The sequence below is a fragment of the Schistocerca serialis genome, chromosome 8 (assembly GCF_023864345.2).
Source record: "Schistocerca serialis cubense isolate TAMUIC-IGC-003099 chromosome 8, iqSchSeri2.2, whole genome shotgun sequence".
Classification (NCBI taxonomy): Eukaryota; Metazoa; Arthropoda; class Insecta; order Orthoptera; family Acrididae; genus Schistocerca; species Schistocerca serialis.
Window position 1 is genome coordinate 536549590 of NC_064645.1, and position 27916 is coordinate 536577505.

General features: G+C 38.4%; 2 protein-coding genes across 2 annotated transcripts in view; one reads left to right on the plus strand and one right to left on the minus strand.

Annotated features, from left to right (window-relative positions):
* Window positions 1–19217, minus strand: part of LOC126416670 (WASH complex subunit 3) — a 55205-nt gene extending 35988 nt beyond the window's left edge. Inside the window, exon 1 of the mRNA XM_050084470.1 lies at window positions 19059–19217. Coding sequence (XP_049940427.1) covers window positions 19059–19109 — 51 coding nt within the window. The 5' untranslated portion in view covers window positions 19110–19217. The remainder of the gene's footprint in view (window positions 1–19058) is intronic.
* Window positions 19218–19222: 5 nt separating this feature from the next.
* Window positions 19223–27916, plus strand: part of LOC126416669 (transportin-3) — a 210051-nt gene continuing 201357 nt past the window's right edge. Inside the window, exons 1-3 of the mRNA XM_050084469.1 lie at window positions 19223–19494; window positions 19643–19846; window positions 19943–20167. Coding sequence (XP_049940426.1) covers window positions 19378–19494; window positions 19643–19846; window positions 19943–20167 — 546 coding nt within the window. The 5' untranslated portion in view covers window positions 19223–19377. The remainder of the gene's footprint in view (window positions 19495–19642; window positions 19847–19942; window positions 20168–27916) is intronic.

A 27916-nucleotide genomic window follows, 5' to 3' on the forward strand; every position in this document is an offset into this window, starting at 1 on the left:
TTTTTTGGCCTCAGGACAATTAAAAACCGTTTTTTCCCATCCGATGTGATATGACCTTGCCATGGTGGATGGACTTACATAACTAACAGTGTCACACCTGGTCACTGAGTAGTACAGTTTGTTTAATGCCAAATGTACACCTTAGGCATTGTTTGCCATTTTTAGTCGACAACTATTAAATTATAATGCTTACAGCACCATCTATTGATATACTTTGTAACCATTTATTTTTCTGCTCTATACTTTTCCCCCTTCTCCGAAAATATTCCATTGCAATTTGACATAATTTGTCAATGGACTCAAAAGGAGTACTGTTTTTTTTTACATACATGGCCATTCCAACACTCCACAAAGAACTCCTTGAAAAACAGCCAGCTAATCTGTATCCTGGAAAAGGAAGCCTCTGAATTGTCAAATTATTTAAGTGGTGCTCTGATATACTAATAATGTCAGAGTCAACATCTGCAAGCAGTTCACTAACTTTATCTCTAATACCTCTTATATTTTGATGAAACATGCTATTTCCTTCTTTACTTGGATATCTAACCTCCTCTGGATGTGATTCCTTTGTTAGAGGACTTCTTTGGGCAGGGATACCTATCAGCTGACTTCAATCTAAAAAAGGTGCAGCTCTACCACCAACTACTATAAGAAGTTTTCCGTGAGCGATCCCACCACCAACCACTACACTACCACTTATAAGTTTTGCCAGCCTCCCCATCTCATACCTACTGAGGTGCAGGCCATGACTAGTGAACTGGCACCACTGCAATGTGAGCCATGCCGTCCGTCACCAGTGCCTTCTCCAGCCGATGTTAACACGCCTAACAGCAGCATTAAGATGAGAGCAATCATGACACTGAAACATCTGCACAAAGTGCACATTAGTGCCACCAGTCTGAGTAGCTATCTTTACCAGGTCACCAGTTACATCATACACCCCGTCCCTATCAAGACTATTCCCTGCCCCACCCACAACCACTACCTGATCCTCTTTTGTAAAATTACTACATAACTTCCCTATGTTAACAGTTACCCGAGTCAACCCTGCACTAGGCTTAACAATACTGGTGACCTGGTACTCAGTCCCTAACACTTCCTGCAACTGCTGGCCCACACTTCTGCCATGTGAACTACCAAGCAACAGAACCTTCTGCATTTTTAATGCATTTCAGCTTTCTGTCTATTTTCTGGATGGAAAGTTTTATTTGTCTGACCAGAACTTTCTTAGTCTTGACACAGAGCCCACTATGTGGAAGCAAAAATTGCCAGCAAGTTTTCTTTACTAATTTACTTCTTTCTCTTTTGTACTTTCCACAATATTCTCTGAATGAGTCTATTGACCTATGATGGGTCTTTCTAGACTTTTTTTAGTTTGCTTGGTATGTAAACAGCTTCACAAAAAAGTGAGGCACCCACAAGGGGGTGAATAAACAAAATGTAACTTCACGGGTTGAGCGGGTACATGATGTTACTTCATTGATATTTGCCCACTTACTGGTACAACACTGCAACACCTCTGACCTGGATACACACACTGATTCAGGTGGGGAGCATCTCCTGTGGCAAGGTGATCTACAACTGTTGCTACTAGTCTTTGATATCATGGATACTAGCACTGGAACAGAGTTGACATCCAAACTTATTCCTCACTTGTTCTATTGGGTGCAGATCTGGGGATCTTGCTGACTACTGGAGTACCTCAACACCACACAGTCAGTTCATAATGACACATGTTATATGTGGACAACCACTGTCCTAATGATAAAGATGATGTCACAACACTGATGTACAAGAGGTAACACATGAGGATGCAGGACATCTGTGACGTTTCATTAAGCTGTCAGAGTTTCCTCAGTCATTACCGGCCTGATCTAAGTCATACTCAATGGCTCCCTACACCGTAACACCAGGAGTAACACTGCTAAGCCTCTCCAAAACATTGGAAGAATGAGAACTCTTGCCTGGTCATTGCCATACTTACTGACGATGCTCATCTGGGTTTGTGCAGAACTGCAATTCATCACCAATCACAATGCAAAGTCATTCATCGCTCCTCCTTGCTTCCTGCTCATGGCACAGCTGTTTGTGTTGTGGTGCAAGGGACATTAATTCCCATCCAGCTACTGCTAGTCTATAGCCAATGCTATGGGATGACAGAATCTTTCAAGGAGTCCATGAACTGTTCTCAGCTGACAAGCAGAGTTGTGAAGGGGTTATGATGTGCCTGTGCACAATATGGAAAGCCTTACCTGTCATGATTAGATATGCTCGACCAGAACCTTGAAGATGAGTTTACCTGCCCTCATGTTCCCATTTAGTTCAACTAAGGGCCACTGTCACATCCGAACACCCCATAAAAATTAGGCCCCTTTCAAACTTTGACAGGTGTTGATAATGCTGTCTCACACGAGAACACATCATCTCCATTCCCTTCATAGTGAACACTCAATGTCTGACTCTGTTCACACCCCTTTCATGCCCTACCAGGCTCGGTAACAGTATTATACACTAACAACACTAATGCACTCTGGTAACCATTTGACCAGTCACAGAGTATTGCAACTCTAACCATTTATACACTTGCCAATGGTGAGTTTGTGTACTAAATTACATTGACATCCGACCATGTCTTCTAGCTATTTCACTTTTCTTGTCTACCAGTGTATTTATAGAGTGAGCTTTGTGATGTGTTTACGCTTTACCCATTGCTCTTCTGTGTTTCGAGATTTGAACTAGGCTAAAGGTTTGCAGCTTGTTATTTAGGTAGGTTGTTTGTATCAACCCTATCAAACACAAATACTGTCCAGTTTTTTTAACAATCTTTTTGCTTTTGGTGATCATTACCTCTGTAAAGGCAGAGACTAAGTTTTGCATTGTTAAGTTATCTGGTGCAAACTGTGTGTGATCAAAAGCATATTGTACAGTAGGGAACAATCAAGTGAGACAGTGCAGTTGTTACGACACTGACCTTACATTTGGGAGGACAGAGTTTGCTCTATTCAACCATTCTGATTTAGCTTTTCCCAAATAATTTCAAGCAAATGCTGTGATGGTTCCTGCAGTAAGGCCAGGATCCACCACCTGGCCTTTCCTTGCAAAGACATATTTATATATTCTTTGCATATGTACAGGGCTATTACAAATGATTGAAGCGATTTCATAAATTCACTGTAGCTCCATTCATTGACATATGGTCACGGCACACTACAAATACGTAGAAAAACTCATAAAGTTTTGTTCGGCTGAAGCCGCACTTCAGGTTTCTGCCGCCAGAGCGCTCGAGAGCGCAGTGAGACAAAATGGCGACAGGAGCCGAGAAAGCGTATGTCGTGCTTGAAATGCACTCACATCAGTCAGTCATAACAGTGCAACGACACTTCAGGACGAAGTTCAACAAAGATCCACCAACTGCTAACTCCATTCGGCGATGGTATGCGCAGTTTAAAGCTTCTGGATGCCTCTGTAAGGGCGAAGAAACGGTTGAACGCGTGCGGGCAAGTTTCACGCATAGTGATGTGAAAGATTCAGTGTTTAAACCTCCTCTACCAAGAAACGTGCCAGAACTGCGAGCTCGCATCAACACTGCTTTCGAACTCATTTATGGGGACATGCTGCGCCGAGTGTGGGAGGAACTTGATTATCGGCTTGATGTCTGCCGAATCACTAAAGGGGCACATATCGAACATTTGTGAATGCCTAAAAAAACTTTTTGAGTTTTTGTATGTGTGTGCAAAGCATTGTGAAAATATCTCAAATAATAAAGTTATTGTAGAGCTGTGAAATCGCTTCAAACATTTGTAATAACCCTGTATATTTTGAATTATCTATTTTCATTGGCCCCCAATGACCTTGCCGTCGGTGTGGTGGATTGCGGGCCTCAGCGATAAAGTCAGATGTACAAGAGGAGCAACCATAACAATGGGTATCTGTTGAGAGGCCAAACAAATGTGTGGTTTCTGATGAAGGGTCGCAGTCTTTTCAGTAGCTGAAGAGGCAACAGTCTGGATGATTGACAGATCTGGCATTGTAATGCCAAACAAAACAGCCTTACTGTGCTAGTACTGTGAATGGCTGAAAGCGAGGGGAAGCTACAGCCTTAAATTTTCTTGAGGGCATGCACCTCTACTGTGTTGTTAAATGATGATCGCATCCTCTCGAGTAAAATATTCCAAAGGTAAAATAGCCATCCATTTGGAGTTCTGGGTGGGGACTACTCAGGAGGATGCTGTTGTCAGGAGAAACAAAACTGGTGTTCTACAGATCAGAGCATGGTTATTAGATCCCTTAACTGAGCATGTAAATTAGAAAATTTAAATTTAAGGAAAATTGATGGGCTGAAGTTATATGTACTGGGTATTATTGAAGTTTGGTGGTGGGAGGAGCTGGACTTCTGATCAGGTGAATACAGGGTTATAAATACAAAAGCACATAGGGATAATGCAGGAGTGGGTTTAATAATGAATAAGAAAAATTGGAAAGTGGGTAAGCTACTATGAACAGCATAGTGAACACATTATCATAGCCAAGATAGATACAAAGCCCAAAATTACCACAGCAGTACAAGTTACACACCAAGTAGCCTCAAGGATGATGAAGAGATTAAAGAAATATATGGTGAGGCAAAATAAATTATTCAGATAGTTAAGGGAGATGAAAATGTAATTGTTGACAGAAGGAAAATAGTAAGTACATGTGGACTTGGGGAAAGGAATGAGAGGAAACCACCTGGTAGAATTCTGCACACAGCATAATTTAATCATCGCTAACACATGGTTTAAGGATCATGAAAGAAGATTGTGTATGTGGAAGAGATCTGGTTTCAGACTGATTATATATTCATAAGACAGAGATTTTGGAACCAGATTTTAAAATTTAAGACATTTCCAGGGAGAGACGTGGACTCTGACCACTATTTATTGCTTATGAACTATACATTAAAACTGAAGACTTTGCAAAAGGTAGGAAATCAAGGAGATGAAACCTGAATAAGCTGAAACAATCAGAGGTTGTTGAGAGTTTCAGAGGGGGCATTAGGCAATGGTTGACTAGAACAATAGAAAGGAATACAGGAGAAGATGAATGGATAGCTTTAAGAGCTGAAACAGTGAAGGCAGCAGAGGATCAAACAGGTAAAAAGACAAGGCCCAGTGGAAATCCTTCGATAACACAGGAGATACTGAATTTAATTGATGAAAGGAGGAAATATAAAGAGGCAGTAAATGAAGCAAGTGAAAGGGAATACAAACATGTAAAAAATGACACTGACAGGAAGTGCAAAATGGCTAAGCACAAATGGCTAAAGGACAGACGTAAATATTTAGAAGCATATTTCAGTAGGGGAAAAATACATACTGCCTACAGGAAAATTAAGGAGTTTTTTGGAAAAAGAGAAGCAGCTTTACGAATATCTAGAGCTCAAATGGAAAACCAGTACTAAGCAAAGGGAAAGCTGAATGGAGTACAAAGACAGTATTATAGAAAAAGAAGTGGACAATGATGAGAGAGATGATACTGCGAGAAGAATCTGACAGAGCACTGAAAGACTTAAGTCAAAACAAGACGTCTGGACGTCTGGAGTAGATGACATACTGTCAGGACTACTGACAGCCTTGGGAGAGCAAGTTATGACAAAATTCTTCCATCTGGTGTACAAGATGTATGAAACAGGCAACATAGCCGCAGACTTCAAGAAGGATGTAATATTTCCAATTCCAATGAAAGCGACTGCTGACAGGTGTGAAAATTACAGAACCATCAGTCTGGATTTTGAAGAAATGTATGAACACACAAGGCAATACCGACCCTATGACTTGTCAGAGTGGGAAAGGCAAACCTACATTTATAGCATTTGTTGATTTAGTTACAGCTTATGACAATGTTGACTGGAATACTCTCTTTGCAATTCTGACAATAGCAAGGGTAAAATACAGGGAGTGAAAGGCTATTTAAAACTCATACAGAAATCAGACAGCAGTTATAAGAGTCTGGAGGCATGAAAGGGAAGTTGAGAAGGGAGTGAGGCACAGTTGTACTCTACACCCAATGTTGTTCAATGTGTACACTGAGCAAGAAACAAAGGAAATCAAGGAAAAAATTTCAGTGGGAATTAAAATTCAGGGAGGAGAAATAAAAACTTTGAGGTTTGACAATGACATTATAATTCTGTCAGAGACAGCAAAAGACTTGGAAGAGCAGTTGAAAAGAATGGACAGTGTCTTGAAAGGAGGGTGTAAGAGGAATATCAACAAAATCAAAACAAGGAAAATGGACTGTAGTCGAATTCATAAGATGATGCTGAAGGAATTACATTAGGAAATGAGACACTGTGGTGCTATAGAGAAATGTTGAAGATTAGGTGGTTGTATCACATGACTAATGAGGAGGTACTGATTAGAATTGGGGAGACAGGAAATCTGTGGCACAACTTCACTAAAATAAGGGATCAGTTGACTGGACACATTCTGAGACATCAAGCATCAGCATTTTAGTATTGGCAGGACATCTGGAGGGTAAAAATTGCAGACGGAGACCAAGCGATGAACACAGTAAGCAGATTCCGATGGATGTATGTTACAGTAGTGAAAATGCTTTCACAGGATAGATTAGCATGGAGAGCTGCATCAAACCAGCCTTTGGACTGAAGACGACCACCACCACAACTACAACAACAAATCCTGTTTCAGTGTGAGATGACCACTGGATAAATAAACAAATGAATAATGTTCACAAATCCTTATGTCTCTGGCAACACTTCAAAGGATCAAGTCTGTCTCCAGCCAGGAGATGGAAGTACTTCTTTTGCATGTGGATTGTCAGACTAGTTTGTTTGAGGAAGTTTTCTGACAATGTGTTACAAATGACTTCAACTGACTGACTGTCCTTACTGTCCGTAATGTGTGTGCAGTCAATACTTGGCAAATTAGTCGCTCACTTCTGCTACTATATGCTTGAGGCACTACTGTGCTACCATGTTCAAGCTATCTTTGAATGACTTCACGACTAATGTGTCTGAATCTAGTTGATAGATACATTGAATTATTAATCTATATCATAGTCAGAGTCGAATCGAGGATTTTGGTCAGAAGGAAGGGGTTGCTGAGCTCCCAGAAATTTTGTGTCACTTTGCCATCTCCAAATTCTGTAGAGTAAACAAAGGGTTTTTTCTTAATCTATTATGAGGAATCTTCAGAAATTTAGTGCACTGTGACCATAATGGGCTATTGCTTTCTTGTTTTTTGAGTGTTGGCAACATTGAGTGGTACAGGGGGATCCCCCAACCAAAGAAAGCTTAGTAGGAAAGTGGTAATATGTAAACTCATATTGCAGTTTTCCAGTTATGTGCAAGATGATGGCAAGAAATCCCACAAAGTGTGAGCCACAAGCTGTGGTGTGTGTCCTACTTGCGGAAGGAATAACATCTACGGAAGTTTTTTTTTGCAAATCAAAATGGTTTATGGTGAAGGTGTTATGAACATAATGAGTGTGCTTCTGTGGTGTAGGAAGTTTAGTGGAAGCAGAACAAATGTTCACAATGAACAGAGGACTAAAAGATCTTCCATTTTGACTGAGGAGTTGGAGCAAAAAATCGAGGAAACTGTACATGACGACAGCTGATTGATAGTGGATGAAATTTCTGTGATGTTTCCACAAGTCCCAGAACTCTATTATATGAGGCACTCACAGAATTTCTGCCTTAGGGGGAGACCATCAATGCACAACAATATTGTGAGACCCTAAAAAACTGCAAAGGAGCATTCAAAATAAAAGGAGGGGAATGTTGACTAGAGGAGTGTGCTTGTTGCAGGATTATGCTCATATTCACACAGCCTTAGCCACCTAGGTGCTCTTGAACTCGTTTGGTTGGGAATTTTCTACCCACCCGCCACATTCCCCCAACTTGGCGCCTTCAGATTATCATCTTTCAACATCCCTGAAGGCACACGAGTGGAATTAAATTTTCAACCTACAAGCAGTTGCAGAAAGAGGTTCTGAAGTGAGGGAAGGAGCTGGCAGGAGAGTTATTCGTGGAGGGCATAAATGAGCTTGTGCCATGCCTCACCACATCTACTGAATGGGATGGTGATTATGTAGAAAAACAGTCAACACTTGTATAAACAAATATACTTTTTATAATAAAGTACAAAAATCTAGTACACTTAAGTACTGCAATAGGAAGAAAATTTTAGAGTATGTGAAGGATATGTAGAAAAGATGTTGATGATGGATCATCATCATCATCATCATCATCATCATCCGGGTTGGGGGTTGCAGCCGTATAGCCTCCCCTTGGAGCCACCTCTGATCTACATCAATTGACTCTAATGTGATATCAAAAATTTTGCTACTTTCTACTTTGGGTTCCAATAACCTTTACATTCGAAAAAGTTTTGCAGCAACCTCATGACTTGCATTGATGGTGTTTATTTTTATCACAAACCTCTTTCTCAGTACTCTTTTGATCACAGGATTGATCGAGATTGAAATCTTGGCTTGTAAATTCATGGCCTTTACTGTGAAATGTTGTAGTTAACAACTAATAGCTTGACATTTTAATTCTCCACTGCTCCTGGGGGATTCATTGTTGGATTATAAAATATGCAACAGATCTAGGATCATCTAGCAACAGGCTGTCAGAAGTTGTTGGGACATGGAACTGGCAGAGTGTGCAAGTCATACAGACAGGAACAGAAGCAAGAGAAAGATTATGGATTAATATTCTGTTGATGGTGAGGCCATCAGACACAAAATGCAGCCAAGTGTGAGCATGGACAAACAGGGAATTAGTTATAGGCTGGCTTTTCAAAAGAACCACTGTTGCATTCATCTTGAAATGAGTCAAGAAAAGATAAGCAGCTATCACTAATAACAGTTTGTTTGCAGGGTCAAGAACTTTCCTTTGTACTTGTGCGTACTATCAGTTATGAAGAGGGAATATCTCTGTAAGAACTAATGTGGGCACTTGAAACAAAATACTTTTAACTCACATCACTACATTCCATTACAATATTTAAATGGTGTGAGAGAGGTTCCCAGATTGGTGCCTTGTCTCTTGATTTAAAGGAAACCTATACTGCAGCTTAGCTTTGTACTCTGCTAAGCATAAGCTGAGGTATATTCATTGACTGCTAATCTGACATCACAAAATCTGTGTCAATGTTTCCTAACTCCAGAAGTATGGACTTTTATTGGACCTCAAACTATGTAATTGAAAAAGCAATACTACTTATCTGCCAATCAGTTATTTTCATTTTTGATAATTGTTTAGAATATGGAGTTTTTCTTAGAGCACTAAATGCTGCTACAATTATACCAATCTACCAATAGGACGACATAATAAATCTGCTCCAAAACTGCTGCCTATTATCTACCGTTCACTTTTCTACAAAGTTTTTGAGTCTCTTATGTACAACCATCTTTAGCTGTAATCAAGTCCTTTTTAAGCAGCAGGAGACACCTCAATTAAAAACACATGCTCTTCGAAGAAGGAAGTTCGGACTGGTGTGTCACTGGGCTCAGGCCTTGGTCCAATTCTTTTCATCGTTGCAATTTCTGGTTTATCATCTAATGTAGGAGCTAATTCAGTAACATGTTATGCAGACAATGACACTGGTCAATATACACCACAATACTGTGGAATTGCATCTACGAATTCAAGAAAAATTAATTGGTTTCCATCTAATGAACTCCTTTATTATCCTAATAAAACATAGAAATTAATCCCAGGATTAACTAAAGATCTAAAAAAACAAATCAGTTAAATCTTTTGGCTTTCACACTGATTTTAATTTAGATGGGGAGGAGCATATTAGTCATGTCTGCAACAGAATAGCTTGGGTATGCTGTCTAATTCGGGAATAGACAGACACAGTCACTTATGAGTGTCTGAAGATGACATTCTCTAGTCTTTTCTAGGCACATATCTCGTTCAGCATACTAAAATAGGGACATTCTTGTTACGTCATTGATATTTGGAAAATTAGAAGAAGAAGAAGAAGAAGAAGAAGAAGGAAAGAAATCAGAATAATGAGAAAACTGAATCCTAAGGAACAATGTTGTCCCCTTTTTAGCAAGCTGAAGATGCTGAATGTTGCAAATCTACATACCTCTGCAGAATTACTTTATATCAATAACAGTTTAAGATACATGAGGGGAATATACACCATCCCAACACCAGAGGCAAACTGGTCCTCAATGGACTAAGACACACACGGGTAAAGAACGGAACTAACACAAAATAACATGAAACTTCCTGGCAGATTAAAACTGTGTGCCCGACCGAGACTCGAACTCGGGACCTTTGCCTTTCGTGGGCAAGTGCTCTACCATGTGAGCTACCGAAGCACGACTCACACCCGGTACTCACAGCTTTACTTCTGCCAGTATCTCGTCTCCTACCTTCCAAACTTAACAGAAGCTCTTCTGCGAACCTTGCAGAACTAGCACTCCTGAAAGAAAGGATATAGCGGAGACATGGCTTAGCCACAGCCTGGGGGATGTTTCCAGAATGAGATTTTCAGTCTGGAGCGGAGTGTGCGCTGATATGAAACTTCCTGGCAGATTAAAACTGTGTGCCCGACCGGGAGTTCGAGTCTCGGTCGGGCACACAGTTTTAATCTGCCAGGAAGTTTCATATCAGCGCACACTCCGCTGCAGAGTGAAAATCTCATTCTGGAAACAAAATAACATGTTTAAATATCTTTAATACACTTCCAAAATCTGCTTGGTCCTTCCCCTATACAAGAATTAATCCATCCAAATAGATGTTTTCTTAGCAGACAGAACATAGTACATTGTTTTCAAAAGCTCGATTTCAGTTAGAGAAGAGACAGAGCCAAACATAGCACAAGGAGTATGTGAGGGCAGTTGTGTTCATGATACACTGAAGCAACATAGTTACTAATTTCAGTAGGTTACTTGGATTGTACAGATAGACAAAAACACTTCTCTAAATAAATGAAAATTAACATAACTCTAGCCGTCCATTTGGCATTTAATTTATTTACACTACCAGTTTCGATGTTCCATTCCACCATCTTCAGGCCCCTAAACAAATGTAAATTTGGAGGAATCCAGTCTCGTGTGCAGTCATAACAGGAGCCAATATTAAATAACTTCTGTCTGTAGATCTCTGCTTTACATGATGCTATCACTTTGTTCTTCAACCGACAGTTAAACAAAGCTTCAGAGCCTGATGCAATCCCTATTTAATTCTATACTGAAACTCTATACTGAAACAGTAGTTGGAAGAAAGCACAGGTCACACCCATCTAAAAGAAGGTTACTAGAAGTGATCCACAAAACTACTGTCCAATATTCTTGACATTGATTTGTTGTAGAATCTTATAACATATTCTGAGCTCAAACATAATGAGATACTTGAAAATAATTACCTCCTCATTGCCAACCAGCACAAATTCTAAAAACATTGATCATATGAAACCCAACTCACATTTTCCTCACACGAAATACTGAAAGCTTTGGATCAAGACAGTCAGGTAGATGCAGTATTTCTTGACTTCTGAAAAGCATTTGAATCAGAGCGACACTTGTACTTATTGTTAAAAATACAATCATGGGGTATCAAGTGAAATTTGTGACTGGACTGAAGACTTTTTGGTAGGGGGGGGATGCACCATGCCCATGTGGAGTTGCTAGTCTCCTATTGGGCAGCTTCCCAGGTGGCAAGCCAGGCAATGTTCACTAATATGGTGGACACTGGGGAAATAAAATACCCAGGACAGACCAGAACTAGCAAACCACAGCCTTGTGGCTGGAAGTTGGGTCTCCAAAGGCTAAGGGAAAAAATCCTGAATAAAAATTACATGTCTACTGGTAGAGATTTGATGTAGGGTTGACAGCCACTCTGCAGAATATACCTGTTACGAAACTTCAACAAAGAAAAGCCGCATGGATAAAGGATGATGGACGTGGCATGGACACGATTGTGGAGGAAGGGTAACCAAATGATGGAGACAAGAAAAATAAGAAAAGAAAGAAAAGCAATATAGATCAAAAATCAGATTTATTTATCGGTACTTGGAAAGTGAGATCACTATACTGCCCAGGAGCCTGGAAAGTGATGCTAGAACAAATAATGAACCTGAAGTAGAGCATCATAGCATTACAAAAATTAAGATGGACTGGGAGTGGAATCCGAGATAAGAAAGAAGCAAACATATTTTATAGCTGTAGTGAAAGGAACCATGAGTTCAAGACAGGATTGGTGTTACATCACCATCTAAATCACTTGGTAATAGGATTCAACCTCATAAACCCAAGACTATCAAAACTTAGGATAGAAGGGAAATTCTTCAGTTCCTCCACAATTAAAGCTCATACACCAACTGAAGAATCAGAGGATTATGAGAAAGAAGCTCTCTACAAATCTCTGGAAAGACATTATGATGAATGCCCAGGATATGATACAAAACCCCAGATGGAGACCTAAATTCCCAGGTGGGAAGAGAACAAATCTGTAGACCAAATGGAGCTATGTACAGTAAACATGCCATAAGCAATGACAATGGGACACAATTGATGCTATTTGCAACATCCAGAAACATGGTGGTAGGCTCCACATTGTTCTCAAACAAGGAAATACATCAAGGAACATGGACAGCACCAGATGGAAATACAAAAAATCAGAGTGACCACATACTAATTGACGCAAGGATATAAGGAGTTTAAGAGGTCCAAATATATACACAGATGACTTCCTAGTTTGAGCATGGATGAGGGCAAGAATATTTAATGCAGTGAAAGGAACTCAGCCCAGGACACAGAAATATTATATCACAGCTTTAGAATTCAAGGAAGGAAGGGAACAATACTAGGAGAGATTAATTCAGGCCTTTGAAAACACTGGAGAATGTAACAACATTGATGAGCCATGGGGAATTATAAAAAAAAGACAGTGCAGATAGCAGCAAATAAGATACTTGGGAACAGTGTGCAGCAAACAAGAACCTCGTGGTTCAATACCAAATGTGGAGAAAAAAAAAAACATACAGAAGGACATTATTACCACATTGTATCAGAAGGATAAGGGAAGAATATAATGAAAAACAGATAATTGGAAAAAGGTCCGATCAAAGGAAAAAGAGGGAGTGCGTGTAGGCAAATTTTGAAGGAATCGAACTTCTGAGAAGTGGAAATGAGACAAGGAAATTTTATACAGAAGTGAATAAAGCACAGAAACCTTTCAGGAGCAGAACAAGTTTAATAAAAGATGAGAGAGGTAAATTATAGAGGTGTTGCTGCTTTGATAAACTCCTTAATCCAAGACCAGTTGTATCAAGGAACCCAACAGAAACACAGGAGGAAGAAAACCCAGATAACAGTGTGAACCCACTGAATTTAGAAGAGGCGAGAACTGCAATGAGGAAACTAAATAACAACAAGGCAGCAGGAATGAATGGCATTCCAGCAGAACTTCTCAAGCAAGGAGGCTCTAAATTGGAAAGAAACATCCTGAAACTGGCTAATCTAATGTGGGAAGTAGAGAAAATGCCTCAAATATGGAAAGAGGGAATTATATGCCCTTTATATTAGTAAGGACACCAGATGAATGCGGTAACTACAGAGGGACCACACTGCTTAATCTGGGATATAAAAGCCTCTCTAACATACTGTATGATCAACTCCATCCAATAATACAGAGGGAAACAGGGCTGTATCAGTATGGATTTATCCCCAGTAAGTTAACTATCAACCAGACAAATTCCGGGAAAAACAAAGGAATATGGGCTTGGAGTGTATCATCTTTTCATTGATTTTAAAGCAGTGTACAATAGTATAGAACAACAGTAAATATATCAAGCTCTAGGAGAACTGGGCATTAAAAAAAAAAAAAAAAAAAAAACTACTTGAGGAAAGTTGTCCAATAGGCTGGAAATTAAAAATGGGATACACTAAAGTGAAGCATTGGCATGTCTCCTACTCCTCGCCGCCCTGGAGAAGGTGATGAGAAAAGAAGAATTTTGAAGTCATCTAGGCTGAGGTGGGCTGGACATGTGACAGAGATGAATGATACAGAAATACCAAAAAATATTTTACAAAGAAAGCCAGGTGGGCAGAGGGAATGTGGTTGACCGAAAACTAGATGGGAGGACAGAGTCATAGAAGACCTTTTTGGAAGATGGGCTACTGGAGTTGGAAAATGCTAGCAAGGAACTAGGATAAGCTGAAGGCAATAATTGAAGAGGCCAAGACTCATCATGAGTTGCAGAGCCGCAGAAGAAGATGCAGCATGTTATCCTGGATGAAGAGTCACTGTCAGATGTAGAAGTACTTTCAGGTGTGCCCATGGAAGTGTGTTGGAACCCTTGTTGTTCATGTTGTACATTAACTTGTGGGTAATGTGAATAGTAACCTCTGACTTTTTGCAGATGATACAGTTATCTATAATGAAGTCTGAAGAAAGCTGCATAAATATTCAGTCAAATCTTGATAATATTTCAAAGTGGTGCAAAGAATGGCAACTTGCTTTAAATGTTCAGAAATGAAAAATTGTGCAATTCACAAAATGAAAAATAGTAGTACCCTATGACTATAAAATCAATGAGTCACAGGTGGAATTGGCCAACTCACACAAATACTTGGGTATAACGATGTGTACAGATAGGAAACAGAATGATCACATAGGCTCAGTGATGAATAGAGAGGGGGGTTACACTTCGGTTTATTGGTAGAAAACTGGGGAAGTGCAATCGGTCCACAAAGGATATTGCTTACAAGTCACTCAAGTGAACCAATCTAGAATACTGCTGAAGTGTGTAGGTCCCTTACCAAATAGGACTAATAGAGATATTGAATGTCTACAGAGGACAGCGCGAATGACCACAGGTTAGTCTTACAAGTGGGAGAGTTTCACAGAGATGCTAAAGAAAATGAACTGGCAGACTATAGCAGACAGATGTAAACTATATGCTTTAATTCTTCCAGTACAGTGACTTGAAAACTTACATTAAGAAACCTACCCATCACTAACCTTTCTTAACCTCTGAAGAGAACTTTTCTTTCTCGCATAATAAATTAATCATAATGTTAAAATAATATCCTGCTGAATATTAAATAACTGTCTTTTTCTGTATGTCTTCATTTTTAAAGAGAACATGGTCAGGAAAAATAAAGAGAGAGAATTTTTAAGTAAACTGAAAAGTAATCTCAGGAACTGTTCATGTATTCAGACGAATAGTCTAAAAACTATATTTGCTTTGAGGAATATTAAAAAGCAGGTGATATTAATAAATTGTTGTTATTATTATTATTATTATTAACTGTCACTCATACATTTCACGCTGCGTTTGAGAACAATGTTTGTATCAGCATCATACAGAAGTTTTGTTCTACACCAGACCACAGCCTAAAAACCTGGATAAGTAAGTTGATTATTATAAAACATTCTTGAAAATGTCAGAACAGAGTAAGAACTCTAATTTCAAGGAGTTCCTCAAACAAAGACAGAAGTTTTTAAAACTCAAGTTCTTCCTCAGTGCTGATTGATCCAAAAAGAAAACTGGGAATTTTTTATTCATAGATGTTCACAGTTAGTTGTCTGTATACAATTTGGATTTTATTGCATTGCTTAAATACCTCAAAAAGCCTCAGAAAAGCACTATCTCCATATTGAGCTAAGACATGTGATCAATATAAACAGTATTTCATTAATTTGTCTTTACATCTTATTATTTGCAATATTCAAAGTAGCTCATAGAATTTCTAAAACATTAAAATACAAGAATAGAAAGTGTGAAGTATTAGAAACTATAGATAGATCACACGACATAATTTGGAAAATCCACTGCTTAGAATCAATGAAGCACTATAGTTCAGCTATTTTTGTAGTAGCCTTGATTATTGCCATATGTCTTTTAAAAAAATGAAGAAACAGTTTATTTTGCACATTTCCAGTCACTAATAATATACGGAATAATTTTTTAAGGGAAAATCAACTTACGGACAGAATATTTTCAGAATATGTAAGTGTGTTAAGAATTGTATCTTGTGTCATATTCTACAATATTCTGTAGAGACCTCCTAAAAAAAACACCCTTGGTATTTTGACAGTTACTTCACAAAATACACATTCATTAATGCCTTGCCTTTTGTTATCATCACTATTTCCGTTTTCTTAAACAACAGTGACAAGCTAGGACTATAAACAGATCTACTAAGCATTTAAGGGTTTACCAGCAGGAAAGGAATCAGGTAAGGGGTTCAGATTTATTTAACAATCTGCTTGAGCACATTAAATGTTATTAGGCAATGAGATGGAGTTTTAACTCTCAATTTAAAATAAATAAATAAATAAATAAATAAATAAATCTGTTAAGCAATTCCTACGCAACAGAAGACCATCATCACAGAAACTAAAATTTAATGTTTCAGGTTATTTTATAGTTAGAATTAGCACTATATTAGAGTAGTAACTAGAATAAACAGTGTAATACTGTAGTCTTTTGTAACAAAGTCATTTCGTTATATTTCACTTGAACAAATAAACATCTTTGACTTTTTTCCACACCCCAGAGACCACTCTCCACAGGATCCACGGATTTATTTCGTGGTTTAGTTTGGTTTCAAAGGAAGCAAAGTTAATAATAAATTTCTGACCTGAATGACTGGCATCCAATTAACACACAGGACGAAAAATAAAATAAAAGAAAGAATCACAACACCATTTCACAGAAACGAATATGAGCATGTGATAAGTCATAACTTCTGCTACTTGACTCATTCATTCAAACTGGCAGGTTAAATGGAAGAGAGGGGCTGAGAAGATAGTGTGTCAAAATTTCTGCTTGCAAGACATGAAAATTTGGAGCAGCTGTCAATAAAATGAAGAAGCAAGCCAGAGAACAAAATCATCCAACAGTAAATAGAGCTATTTTGGATAAAAATCCTAAGACTAATGTTAAAATTAAAATAAACCTTAGTATTTTTAAATGGGGCAAGACCTACCGGTGGCTTATGCTACGGGTGCAAGGTGTCCCCAATCTTTTTCAACCTGAATGAAATACTGAAAACTTGGAAAGAAATACCAATAGGTCTGTCTGGTATAGACTGAAGTTAGTTAAAAAAAATTGTTTGCAGATGGTCAACAGTTTTACAAGAATGTTATTGAAGTAAAATAGATGAAAATGGCAGTGTTTTACAGAGAAATTTCGAGAGAGATAAAAAAATTGTTCTCACTGACACTGTCTTTGAACAAGTATATAAATCTTGTCACTTATGCTGTCAAATGTGTCTTAAGAATAAATACAATATAGCTAATATATTATAGCAAAGGGACATTCAAACAACAAACTTGTTATAATTACAAATCATAGCAGAAGTACACTGAAAGACTTAATGTTTGACAGACAGAGCAGCAAAGATATTGGCAAAACACTGAACATAAAGCTGTATTGAAATGCTCTGGCAATAATAAGCAAAAATGAAAGAATTACATTAACAGGATGCCAAGTGTCAGGCAGAGCTTGAAATTATAAATCAAAGTATTTGAAGATGAAGTGGACATTCCTGTGATGTAGGTCAACTCCCACAACCAGAACAACTGGAAGAAATTGTAACTTTGAGTGAAAACTTTAAAATCTGTCCTTAAACCAGTATTATAAAGTACACATTAGAAACTGCATGCTGAACAACACACTGGATGTCAATGAAATATGGAAAAATGATAGACAAAGGATGACAGTGTTTGAAATGTTCTATATGGCTATAAGAATTGTACGAAATGAAGGAATATTACATGAGGTGCATTTGGAAAACTGAAAATAAAAGGAAAGGTAAATACTGAGAAAATCTACAATTACACGAGATTGTAGTGAAAAAGACGGTATAACATTCTCATTCCCTCATCTCCAAAAACCTTTATGGCACAAGTACTTTAGAAGCTCACTGGTAGACAGCAACTAGTTTGCATAACACAGGAGTTGGCAGTTTTTTTTATTTCTTACTCTAGTGGTTGCTCTACTGCTAGTTGTGTCAAGTTTGTTCTAAGATCAGTTAGATTAATCATAAATAACTGTTCATAAACGGAATGAATTTCTGCCAGCTTTCCCTCAATCAATTTATTCATCTTGTTCCACATCCTTGAAGGTTCTCCACACGATGGGTTCTACGGTATATGACAACGAAAGAATGACCATATTGGCTCTTAAGTTGGACACCACTGTGGCAGTTTATATGGTACCTGCATTGGTGTAGGAACATAATGCAAATCCACACACAAAACTTTCACATGTACCACCCAAGATGACATCAACTTGCTGTCTAAAGCACCGAAACTTTTTTTTAGTGTTGAAAGAGCAGACAAAGGCTGATTTCTACATACATTGGAGTGAGCTCCAAAACACACACACACACACACACACACACACACACACACTCTCTCTCTCTCTCTCTCTCTCTCTCTCTCTCTCTCTCTATGCACTGAAAAAATATTAATCCCCATGCCAAACACGTAACATATGAATACCCTGCAGGCACGCTCTGAGGAGACACTGTAGCTACATGAAAAAGTTGAAAAGTGATTCGTTCCAGTTCCACATGTAAATAAAGTAAACAAACGCTTTTCTATTTGTAATCTCACTGGGCTCGTCTGCAAATTCTCTTCCTTCTTATTCAATTCTTGGACAGAGAAATCAATTTCCCACAGAGCTATGAGACTGGTTTATAAAATCGGTTACTGTAATATCAAACAATGTATCCTACATTTACTAGTCGGCCATGTGCAGTTTGACGTTGCGCAGACCCCTTTATCACGCCATGTAAACAAGTATGTAAACTCGACTTCCACAATGTTTAGAGTTCAAATAAGCAAATAGCAGTAGCGGTGGAAAACTTCGTTTCTAACGATGGGTGGGAGATGCCCCAAAACGAGTGACACTGTATTGATAAAATTGCAAGTATACGGTTATTTTTGCATTCTTATGGACTGAAATCGTACAACACAAGACCTTATGGACCGACAAATTCGTAAAATACACCGTTTATAATTTCGTGTTGGGTAAATGACTGATTAGACTTGTACTTGGTTAAGAGGCTTTTACCTGGGTGTAATCCACTCCAGGCCCAATAATCGGCAAACCATCAACATCCATTATAATTAATAGAAGAGTAGTAATATATTTAACACATTTGTGTGGTCAAAGAAAAGTATTCATTTTAACAATTGACAGCCCTTAAATCTGCAAGGCAGGACTAAATGCTTTGACCAGCGCCATCTTATTTGTCGTAGTAACAAGTGAGCATGTCAGCCCGTGTTTATAGTAAACTATTAAATTCTTCCGGGAGAAAACCGTCTGAGAAGAATTGAAGCTTAATTGTTCGAGGTGCCAAAGTTTAAAGTTTTATCCTAAAAAATTTGTAATGGAAGTTCTCCCGTCGTTAGATACAGTGTACCAAGCGGTTTTTACACTGTACCATAATCCAGATCCAACAGAGAAAGAAAAAGCATCATCATGGCTTGGAACATTGCAGAGTTCTGTAAGTACTATTATTTTGACTTAAACTGAATATTTTCCTGGTATGGTTTAGGTGGCGTGATGTTTAGGTAATGCTACCTGCATGCTAACTGTGGTAGCGTTTGATACGACCATCATGTTAATGCATTCATTTAAGAGTTGCCTTTCAGGTTTATGCTTGGAAGATAGCTGATGAAATGCTGCAGCAAAAGCGGGATTTAGAATCTTGCTATTTTGCTGCTCAAACAATGCGAACAAAAATTCAAATGTCATTTCATGAGCTTCCGTCAGAAGCGCACAACTCCTTGCGTGACTCGCTCATGGAACACATAAGTCAGGTTACTGACGCAACCAATACAGTCATTGTTACCCAGGTAAGGTATTTACTACATGCCGAGTTTAGAGCCCTAGAATTGCAATGTTGGGGATTATCCATCGATAATGCTCTAGTTTTGTAACTTTACTTTCAGCTTTGTCTTGCTCTTGCGGATCTGGCACTTCAGATGCCATCATGGCAGAAACCTGTGGTGGATTTGATAAGTAAATTTAGCCAAGGGAATGTATGGCCGTTGCTGGAAATTCTGACAGTTATGCCAGAAGAAGTTAACTCAAGATCCTTAAGGCTAGGTGCAAACAGAAGGCATGAAGTGATGCAGGAACTGGGTTCAACAGCGAGCACTGTTACAGAATTCTTGGTGAGTCAATTCAGCATGCAATGGATAAGGAATAATTTGTATGAACAGTGTCTTGAAATCTTTCAAGGCGTGTGTGTTTTAGACGGTGATTAACTTGAAAAATATGTACAAGCTAAATGAGAGGGATGGGACTGAAGTAATAGAAGTACCGCAGAGCTAATTTGATATTTCAGGTATTTTCAGGTGTCAGTAGGTACATTTATATAATGTGAACCCTGTGACCAAAGAATGACATAGTAATCACGAACAAATAAATTTGCAATAATGAATTAGGCCTTCATTTATATTTTTGCTATTGCACTCCTATGGCTGTATTGCTTCCGGCATGAAACAACTGTTGTATTATGAGCCAAAGTTATTATTTGTATTTGTTTTCATATTTTGTACAGTGCCTGAAAAGATCACAACATATACATAATGCTCATGTTGCTATTTGTTGTTGTGTATTAGAATACAACAAATTTATCTGTTTCCATACACTATGGTTAGTTTTTCCTGAAATTTCAACTCTGTGGTAACTGACAAACAGCTAACTACAGACATGATATTGCACTCTACCAAGCTGCAAATGTCGTGAATACCATCCACACTCTTGCCAGAAGTGGCATTGTTTTGAGTTGTGCAAGAAGTGAATGCAATATGTGAGGGCTCAGATGAATATGTAAAATTTTACTCATAGCAGCAGCAGCAGCAGCATAGTGTGCTGATGTTGGGAAAGACTAGCCATGAAGTAAGTGATCAATGCTGTTCTTGCTCTATTGTTGATGGGCATTTGTATGTAACCTCACACTCAGTAAATTAATTATCCTTGTAAAGTGAACATTTTGTAACAAAACGTGTGCATTACTATGAATTTCATGTAATTCACTGCATTGATTAGTCCTTGCCAACATAAGCTCAGTACGCTGCCACTATCAGAAATAAAATTTAACTAATGGGCCCCTCTGTGATGGGGACAGTCACTGACTAAGCATGTTCACAGAACATGTCAGTAGTAAATTGCTTACCCAATGCCAATGAATTGCTTTCCTCAGCATAAGTACACAAATTATTGTACACTAATACTCTGTAAGCATTTTGTGTCAGAATAATACCATCTACAATTTTCCAAAAATTTTGTTCCTTCTACTGCTAATGTTGTTGTATTTCTTTTTCCATGAATAAATTTGTGACAGAATTAGGTGTTGGGAAGTGATCACACTTTTTTACTTTGACCGAAAACTAGCTGTCCTTGAGTTCACTCAACAAGTTTCAGAAAGCTAAAATTGTAGCCTATGGTTTCGAGTCTTATTTACAGTGACTGGTTTGTTTTCTGAACAGTGTAGGTACCGATAAACACTTTTATGGGTGCCACCAAGGCTCCTGCAAAGCTGTATTTTTCTGCTATTAGTTTAGACTATTTCGTTGTCATCTGGCAGGCGTGAAAACTTGATAAACTTTGTTCTTTGAGGAGTCATTTCACAGTGATATTGGATTTGTCATTATAATACAATATGCTAGGTCACACAATTTTTAAAACAAGTTGCAGGAAAATTGTTTTATAGCAAAGTCATTTATCAAAGCACTGGAGGCCAACTTAAAGCAGATTTTGCATTTTGAATGTATACAAGTGAGAGACTTATCTTACAGTTCTAGTACTGTAATTTAATGGAGAAAATAGGTAAATTATGAAATTGGGATGCCACTACCAAAACTGTTTAACACTTCCGTCCTAAACATTTGGACAAAGGTAAGGCAGTACACTTAAGTTAGAAACTGCTTATAATGCTGCGATTGTAAGGTCAAAACTTAACATTCTGGGTTATGCTTAATCCTTTTGACAGGATTTCATTCATTTCCTTATGTCCAGTGCTCCCTTTTGATTCAGAGAGTGACATTTATTTGTCTCTTTGCAATCTCTTACAACATTTTATACCCATTTTACTTCATCTTTAACTTCCAGATGTGGATATTGTCTGCAAACTCTGTTGTGGTATTGTAAATTTGGTAGTGAGACTCTTTGGGACTTTGTAGAGGCTTAAATTATAGGAGAATGTATTAGTTTTTGTTGCTCTCTACTACTTTCATAAGTTTGTTGTTTGTTATATCCATAAGATCCTGAGTGCTGCAAAGAGAATCATTGTTTAACCAGTCCATTGTTAGACCCATACATAAAATTCATCATTCTTGATAGAAGCAATATCTGAGGAACTATTTAAGAAAGCAGATAATGGATGTAATACATTCCTTGTCTGGAAAAGTTATTAGTACCCAACTGCTGATGTTGAATCATTCACAGCCCAAGGGAGTGAGACTAGTTTTGTTTAAATAAGTATTTGACACATGCTAGTCGATCAATACTACTGCACATCCTGTGGCAGTTGTTGATACCTTGCCAGCTGGAGTGGCTGAGCGGTTCTAGGCACTTCAGTCTGGAAACGCGTGACCGCTATGGTCACGGGTTCGAATCCTGCCTTTTGCATTGCTGTGTGTGATGTCCTTAGTTTGGTTAGGTTTAAGTAGTTCTAAGTTCTAGGGGACTGGTGACCTCAGACGTTAAGTCCCTTAGTGCTCAGAACCATAGGAATCATTTGTTGATACCTTGACTGCACAAGCTTGCATGTTGCAGAGAACTGTGATCATGGCTACAGTGTCTGGATCATGAAGATGATACTGGGTTCTGGAAGAAAACTGCCCACCCATAAATTGAGTAGTTACAGGATGAGCAAGTATCAATGCAAAGAAATTGGTTGATATGTAGCCCATTGGAAAAATCTGCTGCACCTTTCTGTATTATGTTTGCACATACATCTTGGACCCTGTCTAGTGGCTGTATCTTACCATCAGTTCGTAGAACCAAGCTCGACAGCCACAACAAAATACCTCTCCCAGTGGCCTGAATGGGCCTCTACTTTCAACAACAGTCGACAAAATAATGAGGTTTGGGCAGCCAACCCTTCAAATCGCTACTCTAAAACTGAAAATTGCCTCTGACTATGCATCAGATCTTTTTTCCCAGAAACGTGCATCTTGTTTGCATTTAACTTCTGCTCGTGTTTGATGAGTCGACTCCCAGGCTGCCACAATAGCAAGATCAGGAGGCGTATGGAACCAGTAAACATCTCTGAGGTCCCCCAATGGCAACTGCTAGTATGCGGGTGGAGTTAATTCTTGCACTTGCGTAAAATTTACGTTTGTAATTGTTAGACTTTGGTTATGTCTGTTTAGTTTTTGGATCTGCAAGACAATACTGTTTCACTGTCTCTCAGGAGGACACTGGACTTTATACATGGATTTAGAAAAACATTCCCAGAGCCAACCTGTGCATTGAGACTACTGGTCTTACTTGCCATATGCTGACAACTTCTCCTTTTGTGTTATGCATAGGTAGTTTCTATCTGTGCCCTCTTTTGTGATTGTTGCTGCTCTGCAATCCACAACTGGAAGTTTCTTAGCTACACTCAGGGTTTGAAACAATTTACTGTCCAAACACAGGAATATGTAAAGGAACCTCACTGTAGTTTCTCTATTTTGTAACCTGGTTGGAATGAGTCGCCATAAGCTCTCAGTAAATGTGGACATTACAAGATGCAGATAGTTACAGATTTTTGCAAGTGTATTTGAGTAGTTATTTAGTAATGATTCAGTTATGTATATATATCTTTCAATGAATTTAAAAATGGGGATTACAGAAGTGTCCAATTCCACCCGTCTGCTTTGACCCATGACATCATCAATATGGCGGAAATGGCTATTGTAAGCATCTCGAAATTGGCGCCTACGATGTCACTACATACACACGGCAACAAACACGAAAATACTTATAAATAAGACAATAACATCTCTCTCCAAAAATACAATCAAACTAACGGGACAACCACAGGAAATTAGGGGTTTTAGGTTGAGGACAAGCTAAATATAATAGGGGGAAAAAAAGAAAAAAAAAATGCCGGAGTCTGACACTTCCCTTGACCTATATAGGTCAACCACAGGTAACGATACCAAAACACCAATACCTACAACTAAAACTATGAAAATTGGGATAGGACATTTCCCTTGACCTACATAGGTCTACCCCAGATAACGATACTAAAACACCAACACCTACAACTACGAAAATGGGAATCTGTCATTTCCAGTGACCTATATAGGTCAACCACAACTATTGATATCAAAAAAACCAACACTTACAACTACAAAAAATAAAACCAAAACCACAACCTCAAAAAATCCACAAATCAAACTTCCCTACATAAATTAAAACACATTGAGTACACAATAAATACACAGAACATCACAATTCGAGAAGACAGGGGAAAAAAATTACTTACCACGAACAAATTCCAGTGCTGCAAACTAGGTCGGCCATCCGAAACCCCCGCCCCCAACACATGCACAAATTAATTGTCTTAACCACACTACAAACAACAAACTAATAACACCTAACGAAAACCCCAAACACACAAACAAACAAAATTGATAACCCACTGAAATAATTTCCAAACCTTATGTTTGGAATTACAAATACTGCCGAGTGTATACACACACACACACACACACACACACACACACACACACACACACACACACACAAAACACCACCACCACCACCAGAGGATACCATGAAACACAAGAAGATGACATCTACAAACACAACCAACTCAAAATCACCGTGCCGTGACATCACACACAACAACACCCTTACATCACGGGTCAAACTAGACAGGTGGAATCAGACGTTTCCATTGACCATAAAAATGTGGAATTGTTGACTGTCATCATGTGTGTCACTTTCTTTTTGCGATTTGCCTCCATGTTATTGAGAATAAATTGTCCTTGGCAGTCCTTAAACTACATATGGAAACACACACTCCCACCCACCTCAGTGTTAAGTGGTAAACTCTTAACCCTCGAGCAGGCATGCCTGTGAATAAAATGGCCCAGTCACAAATAACATTGTTTTGCCCTGTTCCATTGTTTTACAGTTGTGAGCCCGATACCTATTCGTTCATTATAGCTTCAGCTAACACAGTAATAAGCTGTGTTGTCACATGTTCAAGTGAGCAGCAGTGATACAAAGTAAACAGCAAGCTAGGTGGGAAAAAATTACAATGCAAAAAGAAAGAAGAAAGGCACAGATTCTGAGCTGTCAGCTGAATTCCACAACGAGGCAGTTATCTAAGAGGTAATCAAGAGCCCATGCAACTGTGCTGTTTAATGATTTGTGTGGGTCATTACTGTGGAGTAACACTTGTGTGTGGCAGCAGAGATAAAGTGAGAGGTTTATTTTGTGTGTTTAATTAAAGTGATTTAGCTCATATAACATTAGATTATTTTATTTTTGTTTAATTAAACTAAGATAAAACTACAATTTTCTTCATATGTGTTTACATTGGTGACATAAAGACAGCTATTCTTAACCTGTGTGCAAAGTGCTCCATGCCCAGGTTCGTTTTATGTAAGACAGTATGCTTGCTCGAGGGTTAAGATAATCTTTAACTAGCAGTTGTTTGGTTCAGGTGAACACATGTTCATGAGCCATGTGTTCTTAAGTGATTGCTGTTGTTCATGGTGATGGGATGTTCAAGAATTTGGAGAGAAGAATATTGGCTGGATTCCTGGGTTGTGAAACAAATAGGTCACCAGGTACAGATGGAATCCCAGTTCAGTATTACAAAGGGTGTTCTATGGTATTGGCTCAGCTTACATTTATCGTGAATCTGTCACCTAGCACAAAGTCACAAGTGGCTGGAAGAAAGCGCAGGTGACTCCTAAGAAGGGTAAAAGAACAGGCTTGCAAAATTACGGATCAATATCCTTAACATGGTTTGCTGCAGAGTTCTTAAACATATTCTCAGTTTGAATCTAATAAATTTCCTGGAGACAGAAAATCTTCAGCCCACAAAATAGTACAGGTTTAGAAAACATCACTCATACGAAACTCAGCTTTCCCTTGGGTCATTCCATGTCATACCAACACAGGAAAGTGTAATTTTCAACCTGAATGTCGCCAATTTTTATCAAATTTTGTGTGTGCACTGCACGTGAGGAGAAAATGAAGAATACGAAGTTTCGAATTGTAGCACAAGTACAGCAAAAATAATGGCCACCTGAATTTCTAAAAATGTGCAGAAAATTCAACGAACACTGCTGACAAAAATGGCTTTTACCTCTGTTGTAATAGACATAGACCTGTGAATCAGGTAATTTTGCAAAGAGCTAAGAACAGGCTTTCAAATGATGTCAGTCTTCACCATATGCAAACAATGTACATAATTAATTAGGTCAGTGACCTTGATGTTGGATATCTCAACATATCTCACCTTCAGAATTTAAGAAAAAAATATTTTTTACTTTATGTTGTACTAGACAACATAGTAGAAAATCAAGTGGGATGATGTTTGGATTAGGAGATATATAGCTAAGTAATATAACAAAGCAATACAAATTGAATGCAGACTGCAACAGGATGACATAAAGCACTGAAAAACATGTTACCTGTTAAATAGATCGGTTGACACCAACACACAGTAAGGTAGCAATATGAAGGGTCCAATAGTAAGCATTTGTAATAGGCAGTGTGCACACGTGGATGGTTGATACGATCAGTGGCATAATGATAGACCACAAAGTATGTGATACATGTAGGAAAAGATTGACACCGAAACTAGGGTCTGTAGTGATATGGTTGCATTAAATTGCAGTCTGGCATTCCTTGAGACGTCACTGTTGGAAAAGAAGAGGCAGAGAGAAAATACATGCACAGAAAAAGTTCAAGAAAGTTCCAAAGTAAATACGAGAAAATGCAGAGGATCAAACAAATGTGGAATCAGAAATAATAATGCAATTGAAAGAGAGATTCAGTACTAACGCCACAAACAGTGAGAAGATCCAAATATTGATGCTTCTTCTGAAAAGTTGGAGTATTCAAAGGATTGAAAATGAATTTGGAACCACAAACTATTTAGGAAAGAGTTGACACATGATGCCGACTGTCAACACATCCAACACTGTTTTGTTATTATCATTTGTAATACAACACAGCCTAAGTGTTATGTCAGCATGCCAGAACTGCTTACACATACATTCTTTCATGACATACCTAGGAGTGTTGTATGACAGAAATGGTACTGGTGAAATAACATTCAAAATGTGGGCATCTGCAAATTGAATAACTCTTTGAGCACGTCAGTCTTCTGTGGAAGGTTAATTGAAAAACATTGTCAGAAGATTGAAAAAACCTCCTACTGGCCTTCATTATAGTTACCAAGTGTGAAATTTCAGAAACATCTGAAAGAGACACTTGCTGGCAATGAATACATTGTTATGTGGTTATTGAGATAATTATGCTTTTGTCCTCCATGACAAGGTCCATCCACTGGAACACCGCACAGGCCACCATTCATGCATTTGTTATTTATTATATGCATCCAGAAACCCATGCAATTGATAAAATTAAATTTGTTATCATTTCAGAAACCTTAAACATGACACTGTAACTGTTCATCTTCCCAACATCATTTGGTTAACTTCATGATATCCCATTTCCATAAAAAACACAAGTACATTTATTTCTTCTCAGAGGGTGCTGCAGCCCAGTACAGGCAACGCAAAAAAAGGGGGGGGGGGGCAAATATATCCTTCCATCAGATTGATTTCAGCATCTGTGCAGAGTGGTATTTCTTTGCCACATCACATGGCAAAGGACCTTGCGATGGTATCACTGGTATCATCGAGAGACTTGCTTCCCCTAGTTTGAATGGTGTTCCA